The sequence below is a fragment of the Acinonyx jubatus genome, chromosome B3, assembly GCF_027475565.1.
Source record: "Acinonyx jubatus isolate Ajub_Pintada_27869175 chromosome B3, VMU_Ajub_asm_v1.0, whole genome shotgun sequence".
Taxonomy (NCBI): domain Eukaryota; kingdom Metazoa; phylum Chordata; class Mammalia; order Carnivora; family Felidae; genus Acinonyx; species Acinonyx jubatus.
In genome coordinates, this window is record NC_069386.1 from 112,415,102 (window position 1) to 112,435,251 (window position 20,150).

The 20,150-nt window shown below is 51.6% G+C and overlaps 1 protein-coding gene across 3 annotated transcripts in view; it reads right to left on the reverse strand.

Annotated features, from left to right (window-relative positions):
* The window catches only part of ACTN1 (actinin alpha 1), a 95,635-nt gene that overhangs the window by 13,953 nt on the left and 61,532 nt on the right, over positions 1-20,150 (reverse strand). For all 3 annotated transcript variants that reach the window (XM_027066019.2, XM_027066016.2, XM_027066018.2), the window contains exons 4-10: positions 19,368-19,454; positions 16,949-17,036; positions 16,370-16,448; positions 12,341-12,422; positions 10,404-10,489; positions 3,181-3,273; positions 1,632-1,862 (exon numbers count right to left, since the gene is read on the reverse strand). In XM_027066019.2, the coding sequence (XP_026921820.1) occupies positions 1,632-1,862; positions 3,181-3,273; positions 10,404-10,489; positions 12,341-12,422; positions 16,370-16,448; positions 16,949-17,036; positions 19,368-19,454 (746 nt within the window). The remainder of the gene's footprint in view (positions 1-1,631; positions 1,863-3,180; positions 3,274-10,403; positions 10,490-12,340; positions 12,423-16,369; positions 16,449-16,948; positions 17,037-19,367; positions 19,455-20,150) is intronic.

Here is a 20,150-nt window from a genome sequence, read left to right on the forward strand (position 1 = left end):
CTGTCTCATAACATTTCTCCCTGAGTCTGAGAGAGGGCAAGAAGGAAGGGGAAATAACATAAGTAACATAAATGAAGATAATTTAACAACTTGGAAAGCCATTCACAATATAATTTTAGTTCGGTTTTTAAAATATTTTTTAATGTTTTATTTACTTTTGTGAGAGAGAGGGAGAGAGAGAGAGAGAACACAAGCGGGGAGGGGCAGAGAAAGAGACACACACACACAATCTGAAGCAGGCTCCAGGCTCTGAGCTGTCAGCACAGAGCCCGACATGGGGCTTGAACTCATGAACAGTGAGATCATGACCTGAGCTAAAGTTGGATGCTTAAGCTACTGAGCCACCCAGGCACCCCTTAGTTGTTTTGTTTTTTTTTTTTAAAGCAGCTTATTAAGTAAAACATGCTTTAGAATTCCCTTAAAAATCATATTTATGTAGGGCGCCTGGGTGGCTCAGTTCGTTAAGTGTCCAACTCCTTTTTTTTTTCCAAGTTTATTTTATTTCTTTTTGAGACAGAGACAGTGCAAGAAGGACAGAGAGAGAGGGAGAGAGAGAGAATCCCAAGCAGACTCCACACTGTCAGCGTGGAGCCAGATGCAGGGCTCACAAACCATGAGATCATGACCTGAGCCGAAATCAAGAACTGGACAGTTAACTGACTGAGCCACCCAGGCGCCCCAAGTGTCTTCTGACTTCGGCTCAGGTCATGATCTCAAGGGATTTGTGGGATTAAGCCCCACATCGGCTCCGTGCTGATGACCCAGAGCCTGCTTGGGATTCTCCCTCCTCTCTTTCTCTGCCCCTCCCTCCACTTGTACTCTTTCTCTCTCAAAATAAATACATTTTTTAAAAAATCCTATTTACATAGACTAAAAGAATCTTTTCCAAAAAACACTTTATTTCAAAAAACATTTTTAAGTTGATACTGGATAGTTAAGATTATGAGTAATTTCTATTTTCTGTATTTAGCAGATTTGTATCTTTGAAATATCCTACCAAAAAAAAAAAAACCAAAAAAAAAAAAAAACCACCAACTCATTACTTGTTTAAGGTAACACATTTTTTTTTAAGTGCTTAAAAAAGATTTTACAGAGGGGCACCTGGGTGGCTCAGTTGGTTGAGAATCTGACTCTTGGTTTGGGCTCAGGTCATGATCCCAAGGTCGTGGGCTCGAGCCCCGGGTCAGCTTGGCACTTAAGAGTGGAGCCTGCTTATGATTCTTTCTCCCCTTGTCTCTCTCTCTCTGCCCCTCCCCTGCTCATGCTCACATCCACTCTCTCTCTCTCAAATAAATAAAGTAATGAAATGTTTAAAAAAGTAAAAATCACCCTAATTGCTACTGAATCATGCCCTCTTTGGTTCAATATGTCAAGAAGCACTTAGTTTGCAGAGATGCTTTTCTAAGGTGGGGGGAGGGGGTGCTGGGAGGCCCGGGTGGATATTCAGGGGTCTGGCAGGACAGGTCTGACCTGGGATGGTCAGGAGACAGGGGGCTTGAGTCTGGGTGGCAATCTGGAAGGGAGAAACGATTTCTGGAACAGCGTATCCAGGTGGAAGGAAGCCCGTCCCGCCCTGTCCCGCCCACAGTGCCGCATTCGGCCGGGAGCAGCTCCGGCTTCCCGGCGCTCACCGAGACCATCCTGCCCTCGGAGGGCATGAAGGCGGGCCGGTTGCTGAGGCGCAGCTTGGTCTGCAGTGTGTTGAAGTTGATCTCCAGCTGGCACTTCTCCTGCACCTTGGGTGGCTTGTGCAGACGCCGGTAGTCCCGGAAGTCCTCCAGCTTCTGCTGCATGGCGTGCATGGTGTTCTCCGGCGCCCGGTTCTCCAGCCACGGGATGGTGCGGCGGATCCACTCCAGCAGCTGGGGGGAGGGGCACGCGGAGGGCGTGAGGATGCTGGGAGGGGGGCCCGGGGCTGCCTCCCTTCCCTCCTACGGCCTTTGGGCCCCTTCCCTGACAGGGGGAGCCGGGGGATGTCTCTCCTGACAGCATGTCCCGTCCCAGCTACCACTCCCCGGCAGTAGAGGCCAGGCTCCGGGAGAGTCACAGGCTTCATGCAGCCTGGCCACCAGCCTCTTCTCTGTCAGGGGAAGGGGTTAACTCAAGCTCTGCCCAAGGAAGAACCATGGACCTGGTAGGAAGTCAGCCAGACCAGGAGGAGACCCGAGCTCTGGGTCCAGCCCCACCAGCTGGCTGGGCCTCGGTGTCCTCTGTCCCGGGGAGGTAACAACCATAACAGCCGCTTCCTGAGGCCCTTGTCACCCGGGATCTAGAATTCTGGAACGTGGGCCTCTGACTCAAAAAGGAAGAGGCTGGCTTCTGGGGCACAGGCAGGGAACAGCCTGGATGAGGTGATGACAGTGGAGAAAGTGGAGGAGGAGTGGAATGGGTGACAGGAAACAGAACGAGCACCCGCAAGGTGCCAGCGTGTCCCCCAGACGGACTCATCGGAATGAGGATTGGGATCCCATGGGGTTCTGTGCTGTGACTCCTGCCCCAGGTTACAGAGAGGTAAACCGAGGCGCCGTGAGGTTATGTGACTTGCCAAGGTGACCAAGCTGGAATGGCAGAGCTGGGCTTACACCTGGCACCTGCGTTCTTACTATGCTGGATGGCAGATCCATCAAGAGGCTGGGCTGAGATGTTCAGAAGGCTGAATTCTTTTAAGCAAGTGGAGCCCTACCCCAAATATAGTCAACGGCAGAACAGCAAACCCAGCCCTGTCTCCTCCTGTCCCCTGGGTGGGCCCAGCTGCTTAGCGAGCCTGAGGCAGCACCGATCCCATCTCCAGATCACATCCTCTCAGAACCAGGCATACTGTTTTTCTAGGCCAAGTGACTCACAGAACAACAGTATACCAGGCTAGAAAGGCCCTTGAGATCCCTTGGCTTAGCTCTCACTCGGCAAGGGGAAAAAACCCAAGACCCAGAGAGGTGAAAAGTTTCCCGGGCTCACTGTTTGTTGGCAAGAAACACAGCCTACGACTCGGCTTTCTGGAGCCTAGAGATGAGCCCCACCTCTGCCCTGGGTCAGCTATGCTGGGACCAAGGACTACGCCCAGCCTGGGACTGTACCCCAGGGATGGGTCTGGAGGTACAGGCTCTGGGGGCTCCCTCTTCTCCCGGGGTGGGGTAGCAGAGCCCTGCCGGAGCCAGCTGGGGGAACTCAAGAGGTACCCACATCACTGGCCAGCTTCTCATAGTCTTCCATAAGCTGCTCGTTCTCCTGGTTGACGGCCAACACCTTGCAGATGCGATTGGCTGCTGTCTCCGCCTGGCAACAAGAAAGGGCGTGGGTGTCACGGTCAGCCCTGGGCAGCAGGAGCTCCCGCCCTGCAGCTCTACCGGCAGGAAGTCAGCCCCTGAGGCTTTCAGTCCACACCCTCCTCCTCATCCTCTGCCAGCCCATGCCAGGTCCCACAGGTCAAGTGAGCCCGAAGAGAGATCTTGGTGGCTGAACCGGGGCCCTTGGAGAAGGACCAGAGTTTGAGGCCAACCATGCACGTTGGGAAGTAACTAATGTGATGACTGATACAGTCAAAACGGTCAGCTCAGGAAAAGAGGGCAGAAAAATTCATGCCAAGCCTACAATCCCAAGTGGAGGCCCTGGGGTCCCCAAGGCTCAGGCTCTCAGGTTGGATTTGCCAGGATCTTAGGAGATGCAGGTATTCAAACCTGGGAGTCCAGAATAAGGTGCTGACTGAGAAACAAAGGGGCCTACAGAATCTGCTCCTGGCTCAAAGCCCAAAGAACATTAGAGAAGACTCAGGGACCCCCACTGCATGAAGGACAAGACTTCAGGATCAAGCCAGCATGCACAGAATGTCCAGAAAGCTGGGCACTGGCACCTCTGGGAAAGCGGAGGCCTCATGCTCAGTGAGTGCCGGGCAAACAGACACAGGACGCAGGTTTTGGCAACAAGAGGACTGAAAGGAAATCAGATGCAAAGGCCCGGAAACTCCAGGAACACCACCTTCTTGGGCCATGGAAGGCACTGTGGACTTAACGCCAGCAAGGGCCAGGTGGTCCTAAACCACAGGAGCTCAGGTAACCTTTAAATTCATCTGTTTTCTTGTGTACATCATAACCCAACTCCAAGGGGAGGGGAACTCAAAGCCTTTTTGGGGTCCTGGGATAGAAAGACAGCCTGGGAGTAGGAGCAGATAATGCCTATTAGAGAAGGGTGAGCCTACAGATGACAAGGGTTTAGGGGATAGAAAGATGGGACCTCACAACTGGTTGATGAACAAGGCAAAATGGGTTTTGACTGCAGCAAGATAAACTGAGGCTAGGCATGAAGAAGAACTTCCTGAGAATGAGGGTGCTTTGAACTGAGAAGGAGTAATTAAAATGTAAATGTTTTTTCTTTGCAAAACTTTTCAAATAGGATACACAGCCACCAAATCCCGTGATTGGGAGTGGCTGCTGGGATGGGGGGGCGTGCAGAATGAGGTCAGCATAAAGGTCTTTTCAAACTCAAAGTCAGGAGATCACACCCCCCGCCCCAGGCAAGGTGTTAGAGCAGGTAGGCCTCCACCAGGCAACTGGGAATGGCTAGAGGGCCTCCAAGATGGGCACTTTGAGTCTTGGGTCTCAAGAAACTGAGGCAAGGAGTCACATCCTTAGACCTTCACCCCCCTGCCCTCTGACCTAACTCTGCCCTGTAGATGCCATGACCATTTCTTCCATGGAGCTCTTGATTGATTGTCCTTCCTCTTAAGAACCAACAAGTAACCACAGGGAATACCAAAAGGTGACAAGGAGAGATATTCTTTCCTGGAGACTGTGCCAGAAGACGTGGGGCCCTTGGAAAGAGCAAGGTCATGGGAAACATGCCAATGTGCCCCATGAAGAGGGCTGGGGGTAGCAATCTGCCTGAAGCGACCAGGGCCACTTCCTGTGAAGGCCGGGGAAGGGGACACAGCGGCCAGTGGTCTCTGTGCTGACATAAGTAAGCTATGCCCAGCATGCTGACCAAGTGGGTAAGAATCAGAGGTGGCCACACATCATAGGCAAGAAGCAGCTGCCACCGTGATGTCTCATGGATAAAGCCCTCCTTGGCCTCGTTACCCCGACGCATCTTGAAATCCTGGGCTCAGTGGTCATAAGCTTTGACTTGTGTGTCAGTCGGTCAAACTGGCAGACTGAGTGAGGCCTGCGTTCATGGGATTTTAGGAGATAATCCATTGAGCCTCGGGAGCCTCGCCCATCTGCAGAGCCTGTTGACGGACTGTTCTAGGATCAACAGAGGCTCCTTTTGGATGCCATCTGGGGGACGTTCCCAAGTGGGCCACCTGGGGACTTTTTGCAGAGACCCACCTCTGTCCCAAGCTTGCAGCTCAGCCTGCCCCACTCCTAGGTGGCTTCACCAGCAGAGACTGAGAAAACCACTCATTATAACCAGGAAATCTGTTTTTGGAAAGAAAGCACGGGCATCATGGAACAAGAGAGCTTTCCTTAAGAGAGCTGTCTGCAAACTCCATCTGGATTGCCTCTGCCCTCGAGGGACAGCCCAGCTTCCACGGTTACCTTTAGGAAGGAAGCAGACTCCTGGAACCCAGATTTAACGTTAGGGGAAAAAAAAAAAAAAAAGTAGAAACCTCAAGACCTTGACCCATCTCTTTCACTCACTGCTTAACTCCCTCCCCCAGGCTGGCAGTCTCACCCTTTACAAGGTCCCTTTACAAAGAAGGGTTCAGTCATCCACCACCACCAGCCCAGGAGGTCACAGAGACCACGCAGGAAAGACCAATGTGGTAAGGCCTGAAGGACATAATCCCTGGGGTGGAAGGCAAGCGGGACTCTTGAACGTGGGACCCAGGCTTACCCTAGCATCCCACTTTCTAGTTTTCTAGAAACTGTTTCTTCTGTGGCTACAAGAACGCCATCACCATGAGGGATTTAGGAGAGAGGTACTTAGCACCACCAGCTCCTAAAGAGACTGCCAAAGGAGAGATTTGTTCTAGGGGAGGAAAGATTCATTCTCTGAGAGAAACAGAAATTGAAACGCCATCAGAAAAACAACCGTAGGAGAGTCCTGACCTCGGGCAGTTCCTGCAAGAGGAGATGGGCTGTTCCGGAACCCAAGAAGCAAAACCAGAGTGCCCAGGCCTTTCTGATGTTGGCAGAATTTGCACAAGGGGTGTAAGCGTAAATATCGTAAATGGGCTGAGAAAATATTTTGTAACACTAGGCAAAAGGATTACTTCTAAACACACACACAAAAAAGGGAGACTTCTAGAAATCTGCATTTGCCTTCCCTTGGTTTATATTTTCATGATTTACTTTAAGTTATATTATTATACAGCTTAACACAGAACAATCTGTTTGGCTTTATATTAGTAACTTTTTTTTTAGGTTATGGACTCTTATTCCTGGAGTACTAATAACTTAGCTATCCCAACTGAAACTCTGCTATCCCAGAGCCACACTGCTGTGCTAACACGCAGCATCGAACTCGCTGGTACAAGGTAGTTAATTAAGGTAACATCTAACACCCAAATGTGGCCAAATGACGCACAATGGCTCTGCCACCCACAAGCCACAGATTCACATGAATGCCACAAAAATGTCATCTGTGACCTTTTTAGTCGAGAATTTCCCAAATCTATCTAGAATTGCCCATTTCCTTCCTCCCACAGCCTAGCCTCTCCCTGTGCCTAAGTCAGCACCCAGCCCCAGTACCCCTGCCAGCCAGGCCCGCAGGCAAAGCCTGCTCCCCGTCTCTGGCTCCCCCTGTGCTCCTCACCCCAGGCAGAGGACCAGGGCTAACTCGCTGTCCCCTCACAGGCTGACCTGTGACATCTCGAAGCTGTCACACAAGCTGTGACCGCCTTCCTGATCTTTGCCGCACTTTCACTTGAGGACCCCTACTCCACCCTTAAGACCCCCAAGACCAGGTGCCTCCTGTTCAAGAAAGCCTCCGTGTGGTGCAGCCCCGTGGCCCTCCCCCGCTGCCCGTCCCCTGCTCAGGCCCACAGCACAGCAGGCACTGACTAGACCACAGCCATTGCTGGCTTCCAGGTTTCAGGGTTTCCCCAGATGGACCATAATCCTTCAAGGGCACAAATGGCTGTTTCCTTCCCTTAGGAGATTCACGATGTGACAAAAGCAAGCAAGGGGCCAAACGAAGAGATGCAAACGTCACCATCTACTCCTGAAAGCATCCAGAAACACCTGCAGCAGATCTAGCCTGTGCTTTAAATGGCTGTTTCTCCAACATTCCCAATAGACCGTGAACTTTAAGGCACAAACTACATAAACAAAAATCTGGTGCTTTCTGTTGATTCTGAATCGACGCGGGGGGACGAGGAGGGCAAAGGAAAACTGAGAAAGAGTCAGAACCCAAACCAACATGTCAAACAGAAGTCGGTCCTCACCTGACAAGGAAAACCAACGACGCGCCCCTGTGTGGGTGCGTGGACGGCCACACACGCGCGCACACGCATGCACACGCGTGTACACGTGTGCACGCGTGTGCATGCATGTGTGCACCATCGTATGGTGCATGCATGTATGTACTGAGCATGGGTTTCAGAATATGGCCCCCCACTGGCATCAGACACGGAGACAGTCAAGACACGAAGAGCGTGTGAGTCGGAATGAATCGTCCTTCTTCCAAGGAGAGGAGGAAGCTTCCCCTCCCCCTGGTCTGCTTGGCTCTAAGCAGTTGCCTGAATCCTTAGAAGTGGTGATGGGCAACTCTAGGAGAGGCCCCCGACCCAGGACATGAGTTGAATGCCACCGCCCCCCCGCCCCCAGCCCCACACTGGTGACCTTGTCCTCGAATGTGGACAAAAGGAGTGTGAAATGGTTGCAACAAGGATGAGAGGGAGGGAAGAGGGGCGTGGGGAGAGGTGGTATGAGATCTGGGAGGGAGAAAAGCAGGCTGCTAATGCACACGCACATACGCACACGCACGTGCACATACTCTCACACACGCACGCACACACTCCCGTCCGAGCATTATCATCAGCCAGGACACAGGGAAGGCCAGTGTCGGCAGGCGTGAAGCCCAGGAGAGGACCCCTGGAGGGGCAGGGGACAGAGAGGAGGAGCTGGAAAACCCCAGAGCAGAGAGCAGTCTAGCTGCAGAGGCGGGCAAGCAGGCCCTCTGTGGTTATCAGGGCTGGGGGGGCCCACCAAGGAAGGGGACAGATGCTGCTCACAACCTGGCTGACAGGTGGGGGCTCAGAGGGGCCAGAAGAAGTTGACGAGAGAGCAGCAGCAGAGGTGGGACAGAGGGAAACAGGAGGAAGCAAGAGGCAGGCCGGAGAGGAGGTTGGAGGGGGCTGGGGATCCTGGGAGGGCCAGGACACCTATGAGTCACGGAAGCCTCCACGAGGGGCAGCTCTCCCGTCTCAGTGCCAGTGAGGCCTGCAAGGAAGGCGAGGAGGGTTCTGGTGCCCGTCCAGCCAGGGGACGGGGTTGCTACAAGCCCACGTGCCTCTGTGTAACTTTTTAAAGGCACCTCTTCCCAAGGCATTCCTATTGGAAAACTGTCATACTGATCTGTTAGAGAATATTGTTACTGCCATCTGCAGGATTCCTTCTGTAACAAATATCCAAATCTCCATGGTCTATGGTGCACACATGGCAGGCTTGTGGAGTGCGCAACCTGCACCACGTCCATGGCAGGCCTGGTTGGGAAGGGCTCTGAGCCTCTGGCCTGGACACCAGGGAGAAGGGAGGAAGGCTTCTCCCTGCCCTGTCTGCTGGGTAATTTGAAAGGATGGTTGTGACTGAGCGGGAAGGAGAGAAAATGAAGGGGTCCTGAATGTTTAAGGGAATAGTTAGGAAGCATAGCCCAGAGCCATATCGCTTGGGATAAGGGCTCTTGACTCAGGGTCCAGGGAAGGAGCTGAGACCACGAGCTTCTTTCTCATCTGTGACCTCCACTAAGCCCAGTGTGCATGGTCAGAGACACAAGGGGCCATCCAGAGGCTGGGGCTCTCTGGCGTCTTCAACCGGCCAAGGTTCAGAGAGCACCCTGCCCTCCTACAAGAGGAGGAGGGGCTGCAGCCCCACGGACTGCTGCCGGAGCATCCAGGGAGGAAGGAAGAGGTGGGCGGAGGGCGGCAGGGAGAGCGGGCAAGGCCGAGGGAGAGCTCACCTTCTGCGCACCCAAGAAGGCGTGGCAGTGACATGAAACATTAGGTCACATGGCCTTCCCATCCTTAGCGTGCCTACACATCTGCACAGAGAAGGAGAAGAGGTTGAGAGGAGAAAGGGAGCAGCAGCACAGAATAAACCCAAACAGCCGTGGCGGACAGGGAGAATGCAAGACAGACGCACAGACAGCAGATGAAGGAACGGGCAGAGAGAGACGAAATGAGATGGTGGGAGGAGAGAAGGGTGAGGAGGTGGAGGGCACAGGCTGAGACAGGAAAGGGAGAGAGAGAGCAGAGGGGAAGGCTGGGCAGAGGTGGGAGGGGGGAGTGCCCCCATCATGCATTTGGAGACAGGTCACTCAGACTCCATGCGGAGGGTGGGAAATTGGCCTGAGCACATCCAACCTGATGTGACAGGTCCACGGCTCGACACCGTGAAGGCCCAGCCTGTGGTCCTGTCAACCTGCATGTTGTGTTTCCAGGGTCCTGCCTGTGAGTGGGGTCTGGGAGAGAGGCTTCTGCTGCCTGAGCTAAGCCTGGTAACAAAAATATTCAGCGCTCTTTAGTTGTGGTACCCTTGTGCAGTGTGCAACCCGCACAACTGGACTTTAAACTCAGGCCTCCCTGAGCAAAACTGGGCCGGGACATTTGAAGGGGCTCACAGCGGCCCACCTCCTCCCATCCCCCTCCAAGGGGCTGTGCTTATGTCTGTAAATACAGCATGCAGAGTGACCCCACATGTGGGTCCCCGGCAGGATACAGAAGGCATCAGGGCCCGAAAAAAAAGCTGTGGACAGATTTGCTACATCATGCCCATGAGTGGGAGAAAGGTGGGGGCTTCACGACACCTTTGCAAAACAGGTCAGGGAGGACAGGAGATGCCTCCCTAAGGGAAGCCCGGCTGCTGCTGTGTTAAAAAGCCTGTGGCTTCAACAAAGGAGGACGCAGAGGGACTGCTGCCTACTGCAGCTTCCAGGAGTCCAGAACCCCCAGGCTGATTCCACACATGCAGCTCTTCCTGCTCAAGCCAGCCCTCTGGGCCCCAGAAGGCGAGCTCGAGCCCAGTCCTCTCAGAGACTGCAGGGGAAGAGGAGAAGAGGAACAGAGGGGCAGGGCGGGAGAGGAGCCGAGCGAGAGCAGCACGCCGCGTTGGCACCGGGAGCTAACTCTACCAGAGAGACGCGCCATCCAGACCCTGCTGCCAGGGAGAGGCGGGGGGGGGGTGGGGGCGCATGGTTTGGGTCCCGGCCCGAGGTGTGCTGCACAAGGAAGGAGGGGAAGGGGGGGCGGGTACCTTCTGGGCTCCGGAGAAGGCATGGTAGAAGCTGGACACGTAAGTCATGATGGCTTTCTCATCCGGTCGGGCGGTTCCGACGATGTCTGTCAAGAAAAATCTGGAGTTAAAAGCCAGCTGGTGAACACATGATGCACTTCCTGATGTGATGCGGAAAGAAGCTTGCAGAATCACCAAGTCTTCTGGGCCACAGGCTGAGCCTGAATCTCACCAGCTTCTGGACTCAGCTTCTTTCCGCTTACAGGAACATGAGAGGTAGAGGGAGGAGAGAAACAGTGACCCAAGGAAGCAAACAACAAACCCAGAATGAGGAACATTCCATGAGCAGCTGGCCCCGTCTGTGCAACAAGTTTCACGGCAGGAATAAAAAAGGGATGAAGGAAGGAGGGAAGTACTACAGATTGGAAAAGACATAAGAAATAGAACTAAACGCCATGTGCAGACCTTATCTGGATCCTGGTTAAAACAAACCAACTCAAGGGGCGCCTGGGTGGCTCAGTCAGTTAGGCGTCCGACTTTGGCTCAGGTCATGATCTCACGGTCCGTGAGTTTGAGCCCTGCATCTGGCTCCGTGCTGACAGTGTGGAGCCTGCTTCGAATTCTCTCTCTCTCCCTCTCTCTCTGTCCCTCTTGCACTCTCTCTCTCTCTCAAAATAAATAAAATAAACTTGAAATTAAAAAAAGGAGTTGGACACTTAACCAACTGAGCCACCCAGGTGCCCTACATAAATATGATTTTTAAGGGAATTCTAAAGTATCTTTTATTTAAAATGCTGCTTAAAAAAAAAAAAAAAAAAACAAACAAAAAACTAAGGGGTGCCCGGGTGGCTCAGTACCTTAAGCATCTGACTTTAGCTCAGGTCATGATCTCACTGTTCAGGAGTTCGAGCCCCACGTCGGGCTCTGTGCCAATAGCTCAGAGCTTGGAGCCTGCTTCAGATTCTGTGTCTCCCTCTCTCGCTGCCCTGCTTGTGCTGTGTCTCTCTCTCTCAAAAATTAAAAAAAAAAAATAAAAAACAAAATAATAAAACTCTAAAAAGAAAACAATTGGGGAAATTTGATTTTGAATTAGGCAGTCACTATATCAAGGATTTACAGTCGCCTTCCTAGGCATGACATTTGTTTTATGGTTACGTAAGAATATTTTTAAGGTATGTGGTGGTGAAATGCTGTGATGCCTGGGATTTATTTGATAATATTCCAATGAAGAAAACAAAAGGGAAAAAAAGTGACAAAATCTAATTGTTTTATCTATATGCTGGGTAAATGGAAGTTCCTACACTATCCCCCTGCTTTTGCATATATTTGAAAATGGCCCCAGACACACATTGTCACAAACTATCACCTCTCCCTCCCATTCTCCTAAGGGCCCATTCATCTTTCTAAAAAGTCACTTGTTTTCCTATAAATGCCAGTTGTCCCCTCCATTTCCCCTATAAGTTGGGTATGGATATAGACCCCAAACTCCTAACCACCCCATGAAGGACTCATCACCGAGAGCTCTCATGTGTGTACACACGATGCACTTGTTAAGAGACCTCTGTTTGCTTTTCTCCGGTTAATATGTCTTTTGCCAGTCTAATGTGCAGGATCCCAGCTGGGCAGCCTAAGAGGGTAAGGGGAAAGATTTTTTCCCTTGGCTATAACAACAGAGGAACGCGGTGCCCCACCCCAGCACCCTCTACCTCAACTCCAAGACAGAGATGAGAACCATCTTTAGGCAGCTGATGCAGAAACGGCCTCAAAGCCCTTCTTAGCACCAGCTAGCCTCCCCTCCAAACCCCAGGGAACCGAGGAATCCCCGGCGGCAGGTGACCCCCAGGCTCCCCAGATGAGGTCCAGAGACCAGACCTCTTCTCTTCCCACCTCGGGCTGCCGGGCCCCACCCTTCCCCGGGTGAGAAAAGGGCCAGAGGCACAGACAGAGACGCCTTTTACCTTCAGCATCCAGCATCTTGGGGATGTCTAGGTACTTCTCTGCCACATCAAAGGCTGTGTTCAGATTTGTGAGCGGGTCATCCTAGAGGGAGACGAGGGCGAAGGTATGTGAGAGGCCCAAGAAGTCACTGGTTACCCCCATGCAGGTGACCAAAGACTGGGGGGCAGAGGGGACTTCTGCAGTCCTGTCTCCCCCAAGGTGTGGTCCTCAAGGTCCAGCTCTGTGTGTACAAGGCTCGCTTCACCTCCAGGGCTTGTTGTGTGGGCGGTTAAAATGCCATCTTTCCCCGTCAAGCCTCAGTTTGCCAGAAACGGGATGGAGAGGGGCGCCTGGGTGGCTCAGTCGGTTGAGCGTCCGACTTCAGCTCAGGTCACGATCTCGCGGTCCGTGAGTTCGAGCCCCGCGTCAGGCTCTGGGCTGACAGTTCCAAGCCTGGAGCCTGCTTCCGATTCTGTGTCTCCCTCTCTCTCTGCCCCTCCCCCGTTCATGCTCTGTCTCTCTCTGTCTCAAAAATAAATAAACATTAAAAAAAAATTTTTAAAAAAGAAACGGGATGGAGAATACTGGCCTACAGCCCAAGAAAGAACTGCTAGGAACTACACGCTGCGAGCAGAGTGCTGGCCTGGGCATCGCCCTTCTTGGCTCCTGGCTTCAGTTCTGCCACCAGCCGGCGGGACTGGTACGTAACCCGACCTCAGCTTCCCCAGCTGTTTTTCAAGAGTTGGACTAGGCTCCCTCAAGCCCCTCCGGTGCTCACATTCCACAAAATCTGAGGGCACCTTCGCACAGCCACAACCTTTGACTATTCTGGCTTCTGCCGCCACATCCAGAAAACTGACTGGGGACTGGCGAGGACGTGGAGAAATCAGAACCCGTGGGCACTGCTGGTGGGAATATATAATGGTGCGGCCCCTGTGGAACACAGTGTCCTCCAGAAGTGAAGCACAGGGATCCTTGTAACCCAGCAGGCCCACTTCTGGGCATATCTCCCGAAGAATTGAAAGCAGGGACTCAAGCAGATGTGCGTGCCCCCGGATTCACAGCAGCATTATTCACAAGAGCTAAACGGTGGAAATAACACAAAAGCCCACTGGTACATGACGAGATAAACCAACTGTGCGATCCATACAATGGACTCTTACTCCGCCTGAAAAAGGAAGGAAGGAAGTTCTGACACACGGCACAAGCAGGGTGAACCTTGAACACATCGCGCGAAGTGAAATGAGCCAGACACAAATATCGTACGATGCCACTTACACGAGGCATCTAGAGTCAGATTCATAGAGTCAGAAGGTAGAGGCTGGGGGAGGGGGAGGGGAGAGTGATGGTTTAGCGGGTTCCGAGCTGGAGTTGTGCAAGATGGAGAGAGCCCTGGAGGCAGAGAGTGATGGTGGCACAGTCAGGTGAATGCACTGTCACCACCCCATACGCCTCGACTCAGTTAAAGCTTTTAGATTATACGTGTTCTGCGTTTTTACGTATGTTACGTTTTATGTTATATACGTTTTACCACAATTAAAATATTTTTTTTTGACGTGGGAAAACACACAACCCAGTGATGGGAGCTCCTTGCTGACCCTCCCCCCTCCACGTCTCGGTGCCCCCTGGTTTTGTCAGCCTGGGACCCCGTTTCCCCATTTGCTACGATGAAAATCACAAAGTTACAAAGAAATCAATACATTCACTCCGGATACTTTCAGGAAGAAACTGCTTAAAATAGAGAAGGTGGAGTCCTTCTGGGAAAGCTTCTGACAGCTTCCAGAATGATTTAAAAACCACTGCCAAGCAGTGAAAGTCACTTCCGTCCAGGGCCTCAAGCAGTCCTGCACACCCGCCTGCCCCACTCAATTCCCAGGGACCGCCAGGCCCCCGTGCCCACCTAAGGCCACAGCAGGAAGAGCTTCCCAGTCAAGAGCCCATGGCTCTCCCCTGTGTCCCAATGCCAGCTGGCTCTGGCAACCTGTGCTTTCTGGAAAGCATCCACACTTCAGTGGGAGCAGGTCTGTGCTAGGATTTGGGCTGGATTTTACTGATGCTGCTGAATTAAGGAGAGGGGAGACACAGTGAAACGGGGAAAAAAGAAAAGACACAAGGGGTTGGGTGGCTGGTTAGGTATCAGACCAAGGCCCCTAGACCCTCACCTCCGGAATGGCTGAGGCTCCTGGAGTCTGTGGAATGGGGGAAGGGACTATAGTCACAGCCAGCAGGACCCCACTTTGTATGGGGTGGCCAACAGCTCTGGATTAAGTGGCTGTCGCCCCACACACCGCCATAGGGATACATGCACGCTTGTCACCAAAGCACATCAGGCAAACAGTAAGGAGGTATGTGATGATGCCTCTTAAAAATATTTTTTTTAACGTTCATTCACTGAGAGACAGAGATAGAGCACGAGTGGGGGTGGGGCAGAAAGAGAGAGAGAGAGAGAGAGAGGCACAGAGCCCAATGTGGAGCTCGAGCTCACCAACTGTGAGATGATGACCTGAGCCAAAGTTGGACGCTTAACCGACTGAACCACCCAGGCGCCCCAGTACGTGAGCATGCCACTTAAAGCAAAAAATCACTGCTTCTAGGGTTTCTCGCCTCAGCTCTATTTGATGTGGCCACACAGCGTTCAGGTAAGTTAGGGGGTTCTCAACCTGATTTTCTTCCTTGCAAGGCAGCTGACTTAGAGTGCAGGGACCCTCCTACCCATTAAGAGGGTAGCTGTCCAAAGCCACGTGCAAGAGCGGGGAGGCTTTCTCTCCTTCAGCGGGTGGGCCAAGAGCCCAGCCTCAGGCTTTGGCCCGACTTAGAGAAACTGGAGGGGGTGGGAGTCTGCTCCCTTCCTCCCCGACACCCTGGAAACAGAGGGCTTGACACCATCCTGGAGTTCCCAGAGCAGCTCCCGTACCGGCAACATCCAGCCTTACTTCTGGGGGCACAGGCCAGATGGGGGTCTTCACGGAACACTGTGCTCTCCAAGTGTCAAGGTCAAGTGGAGAAATACAAGAAGAGCCATTCCTAGCAGCTGCCTTGTCAAGACATTCACACACATGGACAGGTGACATTCCAACCCAAGGTCTAGATCATCAACTGGGGGTGTGGGGAGGGCTCCAGGGGTGGCCTCTTGGTGCTGGGATGGGCTGAGAGGGAAGCTGGTGAGTGAGGTCAGAGTGGTCCCAGACAGGCCTCTCCAAGGTCTTGGCCAGCCCAGACACCAGAACCACCTCGAGGTTAGAAACACAGCTCCCACGCCCTGATCTGCTCCACAACACATACGTGTGCTCAGGAAAATCCGCCAGCTTCATGTCAAGACCCTAAGTGAAATCAAGAAGCAGCTAAAGAAAATCCCCCACCCATGGGGCACCTGGGTGGCTCAGCCGGTTGAGCGTCCAACTCTTGGTTTCGGCTCAGATCATGATCTCATAGTTCGTGGGTTCAAGTCCCGAGTCAGGCTCTGCACTGTCAGTGCAGAGGAATTCTCTCTCTCTCTCTCTTTCTCTGCCCTTCCCCTGCTCATGCTCTCTCTCTTTCTCTCAAAATAAATAGAGTTTAAAAAAAAAGAAAAAAGAAAATCGCCCAGCCAAATGTCAACAGTGACAGGAACCTGCGGGGACCGTCCAACAGCAACTCTTGGACACGGACGGGGGTAAATGCCTCTAAGAATATGCAAACAGATTAAATTTAAAATATTATATCCACTTTACAAAACCCAGAAAATAGAAGGGGGAGATGCCGATTAGTGTTTCAATACCCCAACAAAAGGCTGCAGGGGTTCGGACATTCTGTGAGCTGTTCGGGTCAGCAAGTACATGCGTGCTGTGCACAGAGGGTACCCCAGCGGCCCTCACAGTGAAGGTGTTTTTCTCTTTCTCTTGTAGGCTATCTCCTGGACTAGTCTAAGGAGACCAACCCTCCCCCCCCCCCCACCTTACCATGGCCATGGACCCTCAGAATAAGGGCCCAGTCCTGCACTTCACCCCCACCCTCTGTCAGGGACCCAGCAAGAGGGCTCTGGCAGCGAGAAGTCAGGGAAGCACACATACCTTCCGCAGCTTCCCATAGTCAATCAGCTCAGGCCGGTGTCGGTGGATCAAGGCACAGAAGCCGAGGCCGTCCTTCCAGCTGCCCAAGGGAGAGAGAAGGGTGGGGGGCAAGCTGGTGAGTAGGGCCGGGCTCTAAGGGTAAAGCTCTAAGCAAGGATGGCGGGGGGTCCCCCCCTTTGTACCAGAGGTGAACCCACAGTGCTTCGGAGCAGGAGTGAGAAGACAGGATGGGAAGGCACACTCATTCTGGCCACAATCCCAGGCTCTGGGGTCAAGATTCTATGGGGCACAGGACGTTTGCACACCTGTCATATCTAACTATCCTCTCCGCCAAGATCTTTGTCCCTCCTGCTCTGTTCCAGTGCCCTAGGCTGGAACCTACAGGACATGCTCCTTGGGGAGCTCTCCAGCACCGGGGGCGTCGAAGCAGCCACATCAAAGGGTTTGCGGCACACCCTGAGATAGCAGCTTCTTCCCCAAGGACCCCTGCTCTGTTCTGGAGCTGAGGCTAACCCAGCCAAAGGGGCCTGGGGGAGCAGCTGATGCTCTGCAAGAGCCCCTCCGCCCCTGGCCACTCACCTTATGTGGAAGTTCTGGATGTTGACGTTTTTGTAAGGGGCCGTCTTTCTCTGACACCACAAGAGCAGCCCCTCCTTCGCGGAAGTCTCTGTGAGGAGGGAGATGAAGGACAGAGAGGTCAGCGGGCTGGCTTGGTGGAGGGAGGGGTGTTGGTTCATGGGGAGGCCCCACCATGACCCCAGGGTCCGTACAAAGACCCCCTAGATGGCAACCCTACTGCTTCCAGGCCATCAAGTCTATTTCCTTGACAAAGTCTGAGTAGCTATTTGAGAAACAAAGAAGCAAACTAGGCAGCTTTTCAGGGCTGGCCACGTTTACACATTTAAACACTGAGACAATGACCTTTCAAACTTTCAGGTCTCCCCCATCACTCCCTGTTATTCAAAGACATGGGAGCATTACAAAATCAATCAGCAAGCTGTCTCAGGTCTATGTTTGATTGGTCTATGAAATCTGAAGTCCCAGAATCTCCAGACAGGGGTACATAGTACATAGGCCATGCAGAGTGCACACAGCTATACGGGGCAAAAGCATTAGGGTCATCTAAAACATTAAGTTGCCTTGTATTTAATGAACCACTGCTGCACGTGTGAAGCAGACAGGTGCCTGTAAGATAAAGCAGGCAGGTATCTGAGGGGACCCCAGGAACTCCCAACACAGAAGGGCTGCAAACGACACTGCCCCCACGTGTTCACATCTGTGAATTGCAGATACGGCACCCAGCAAAGAGGGTTCATGGATGATCTCCTTTCCTTTCAATTCACAAAATGGACTTTAAAATGACATTAAATGACTCCTGCAAAGATAATATTTCAAGCACAAGCAAACAATTAAAAAATCAGCAAAGCTAATGCTTCTACTCAGCTCCAGGTTTTCATCAGCTATATTACAAGATTAAAACAACGACAATTTAACCAGAGCCAACAAGGTCAGCCCCAAAGAATTAAACTAATCAGGGCGCCTGGATGGCTCAGTCAGTAAAGCATCCGACTTTCGCTCAGGTCATGCATGGTCTCGTGGTTTATGAGTTTGAGCCCCGCGTCAGGGTCTTTGTTGACAGCTCAGAGCCTGGAGCCTGCTTCAGATGCTGTGTCTTCCTCTCTCTCTGCCCCTCCCCTACTCATGCTATGTCTCTATCTCAAAAATAAATAAATACTTAAAAAAAATCAAACTTATCAAGAAGGCAACTTGAAAATGGATTTATATCCATCATTACTAAAAAGAACCATGTTCAAAGTGACTATTGTGGACACATTTTTAACCACTTCAGCCCTAAATACCAAGTATCTATAAATAAAACTTAGACCTTCACATGGCTGTATCATCATGTGTCAAACCAAGATTTCTATAAGCAAACAATTTAATCTGCATTATTCTCATTAAAAAAATTACTTTGAATAAAAGTCTTTATAAGATTCCTGGGCCATAGAGGCACCTGGGTGGCTCAGTTGGTTAAGCATCCAACTTGTGGTCTTGGCTCAGGTCATGATCTCACAGTTCATGGGTTTGAGCCCCACAATGGGCTCTGTGCTGTGAGTGTGGAGCCTTCTTGGGATTCTCTCTCTCTCTCCCTCCCTCTCTACTCTTCCCCTGCTTGTGATCTCTCTCTCAAAAATAAATAAAGATTAAAAAAAAAAAAAGATTCCTGGCTGATAAAATGAATTTAAATTATAAATTTTAAAGTGTATTTTTTTAGTGATCTCTACACCCAATGTGGGGCTCAAACTCATATGTTTTGAGTTTGATAAGAGTCACATGTTCCAATGACTGAGCCAGCCAGGTGCCCCATGAATAAAAAATATTTAAAAAATATTATCTCCGTGTCATCTTTTTGAAATTTGTTTTGGTATAGGTTTCATAATATGAATTCCAATACACAAATATAACTTATTACAAAATGAATACACGCATATCAGATATAAAGCTCAGAAACTGCTGGAGTGTGGAACCAAAAGTTCAGAGATCCCAGCCCCAAACTATGGTGGCCTCTTAAAGATCTGCGAAGTGGCCACCAGAGGGTGCTGTGGGAGCAAAGTGGAGGACCTGGGGTCAAGTCAGAATCCCAAGACACTCCCTCCAGGCTGCTATCTCCCTACCTTTTTGGATTTAACAGCCCACAAACCAGGTGGGGTTTCCAGTTCCCCAGAGTAACCTCAGGCAGGCTTAGCGTCAGGGGGATTCCCCAGGGGCCAACATACCAGTGGAAACCAGAACCCCAATCAGTTCTTATTTCTCTACAGACTAGGAGGGAGGGCAGATAACAGCAAAGGGTCAGAAGCCCAAGATGTGGCCCATGATTAAGCCCCTATTGTCAGGGGTCAGGGAGTTCTCCAGGCTGAGTCCAGGAAAGAAGATGTGATGGCAAGGGCAGGGGAGTGGAGGGGGCTCAGGGACTAATGGAACAGAGCAGAAGACCCACCTTCCACAGAGATGTCCTGGATGGCGAAGCGGAGGATGATGGTCCAGATCATGCCCAGGGTCATTTTCACGTTCCCATCCACGATTTCTACAGAAATGGCATCAGGATATGTTAGGATGGCTCTTGGCAGGGACAGAGTTAAAATTCCCGGAGTGCCCACATCCATGGGTGTACCATGTAGTAAATCAAGGACCACACAGCTCCACTTCTAGGGAAAAGTGGGTATGGGTTTTTAAAGTACAACCAGGTACCACAGGTGACAGGAGAGAAATCTATTTGGAGGTGACCCTGAGCACAAGGCAGGTGTGATCAATTCCAATGGGGTACATTTGGGAAGTCAAGAGAGAAGGGGGTGTCTTCACCAGCCTGACAGAGAAAAAGGAGATGTTTCTAAATCATCGCAAATGTTCTGGCAATTCTGTGAGTCAGGGAAGTCTGGGTGATCACAGCTCTCAAAATAGCCACCCACACCCAAAAAGCCAGTGTCCACATCAGAAGGTAATCAACCCAGCAAACATAGATCCCTAACCCTCACCTGCTTCCAGACCAGGAGACAGTAACCCGGCCCCGTGGCAAGGTACTCTCAACTAAGAGTTTGGCATCCAAAGAATATCTTTTTTTTTTTTTTTCCAACCTGAAAATCTAACTGTAGGACAAACCTACCAGAACCATGAGAAGGAGTAAGTTCCAGGAACTCCCGATATCCTGAGCCCATGTCCACTAGGGTCTGCTTCCCACAAACCCCTTAAACAAGAGTAGATTCCATTAAGGAGATGACATTCT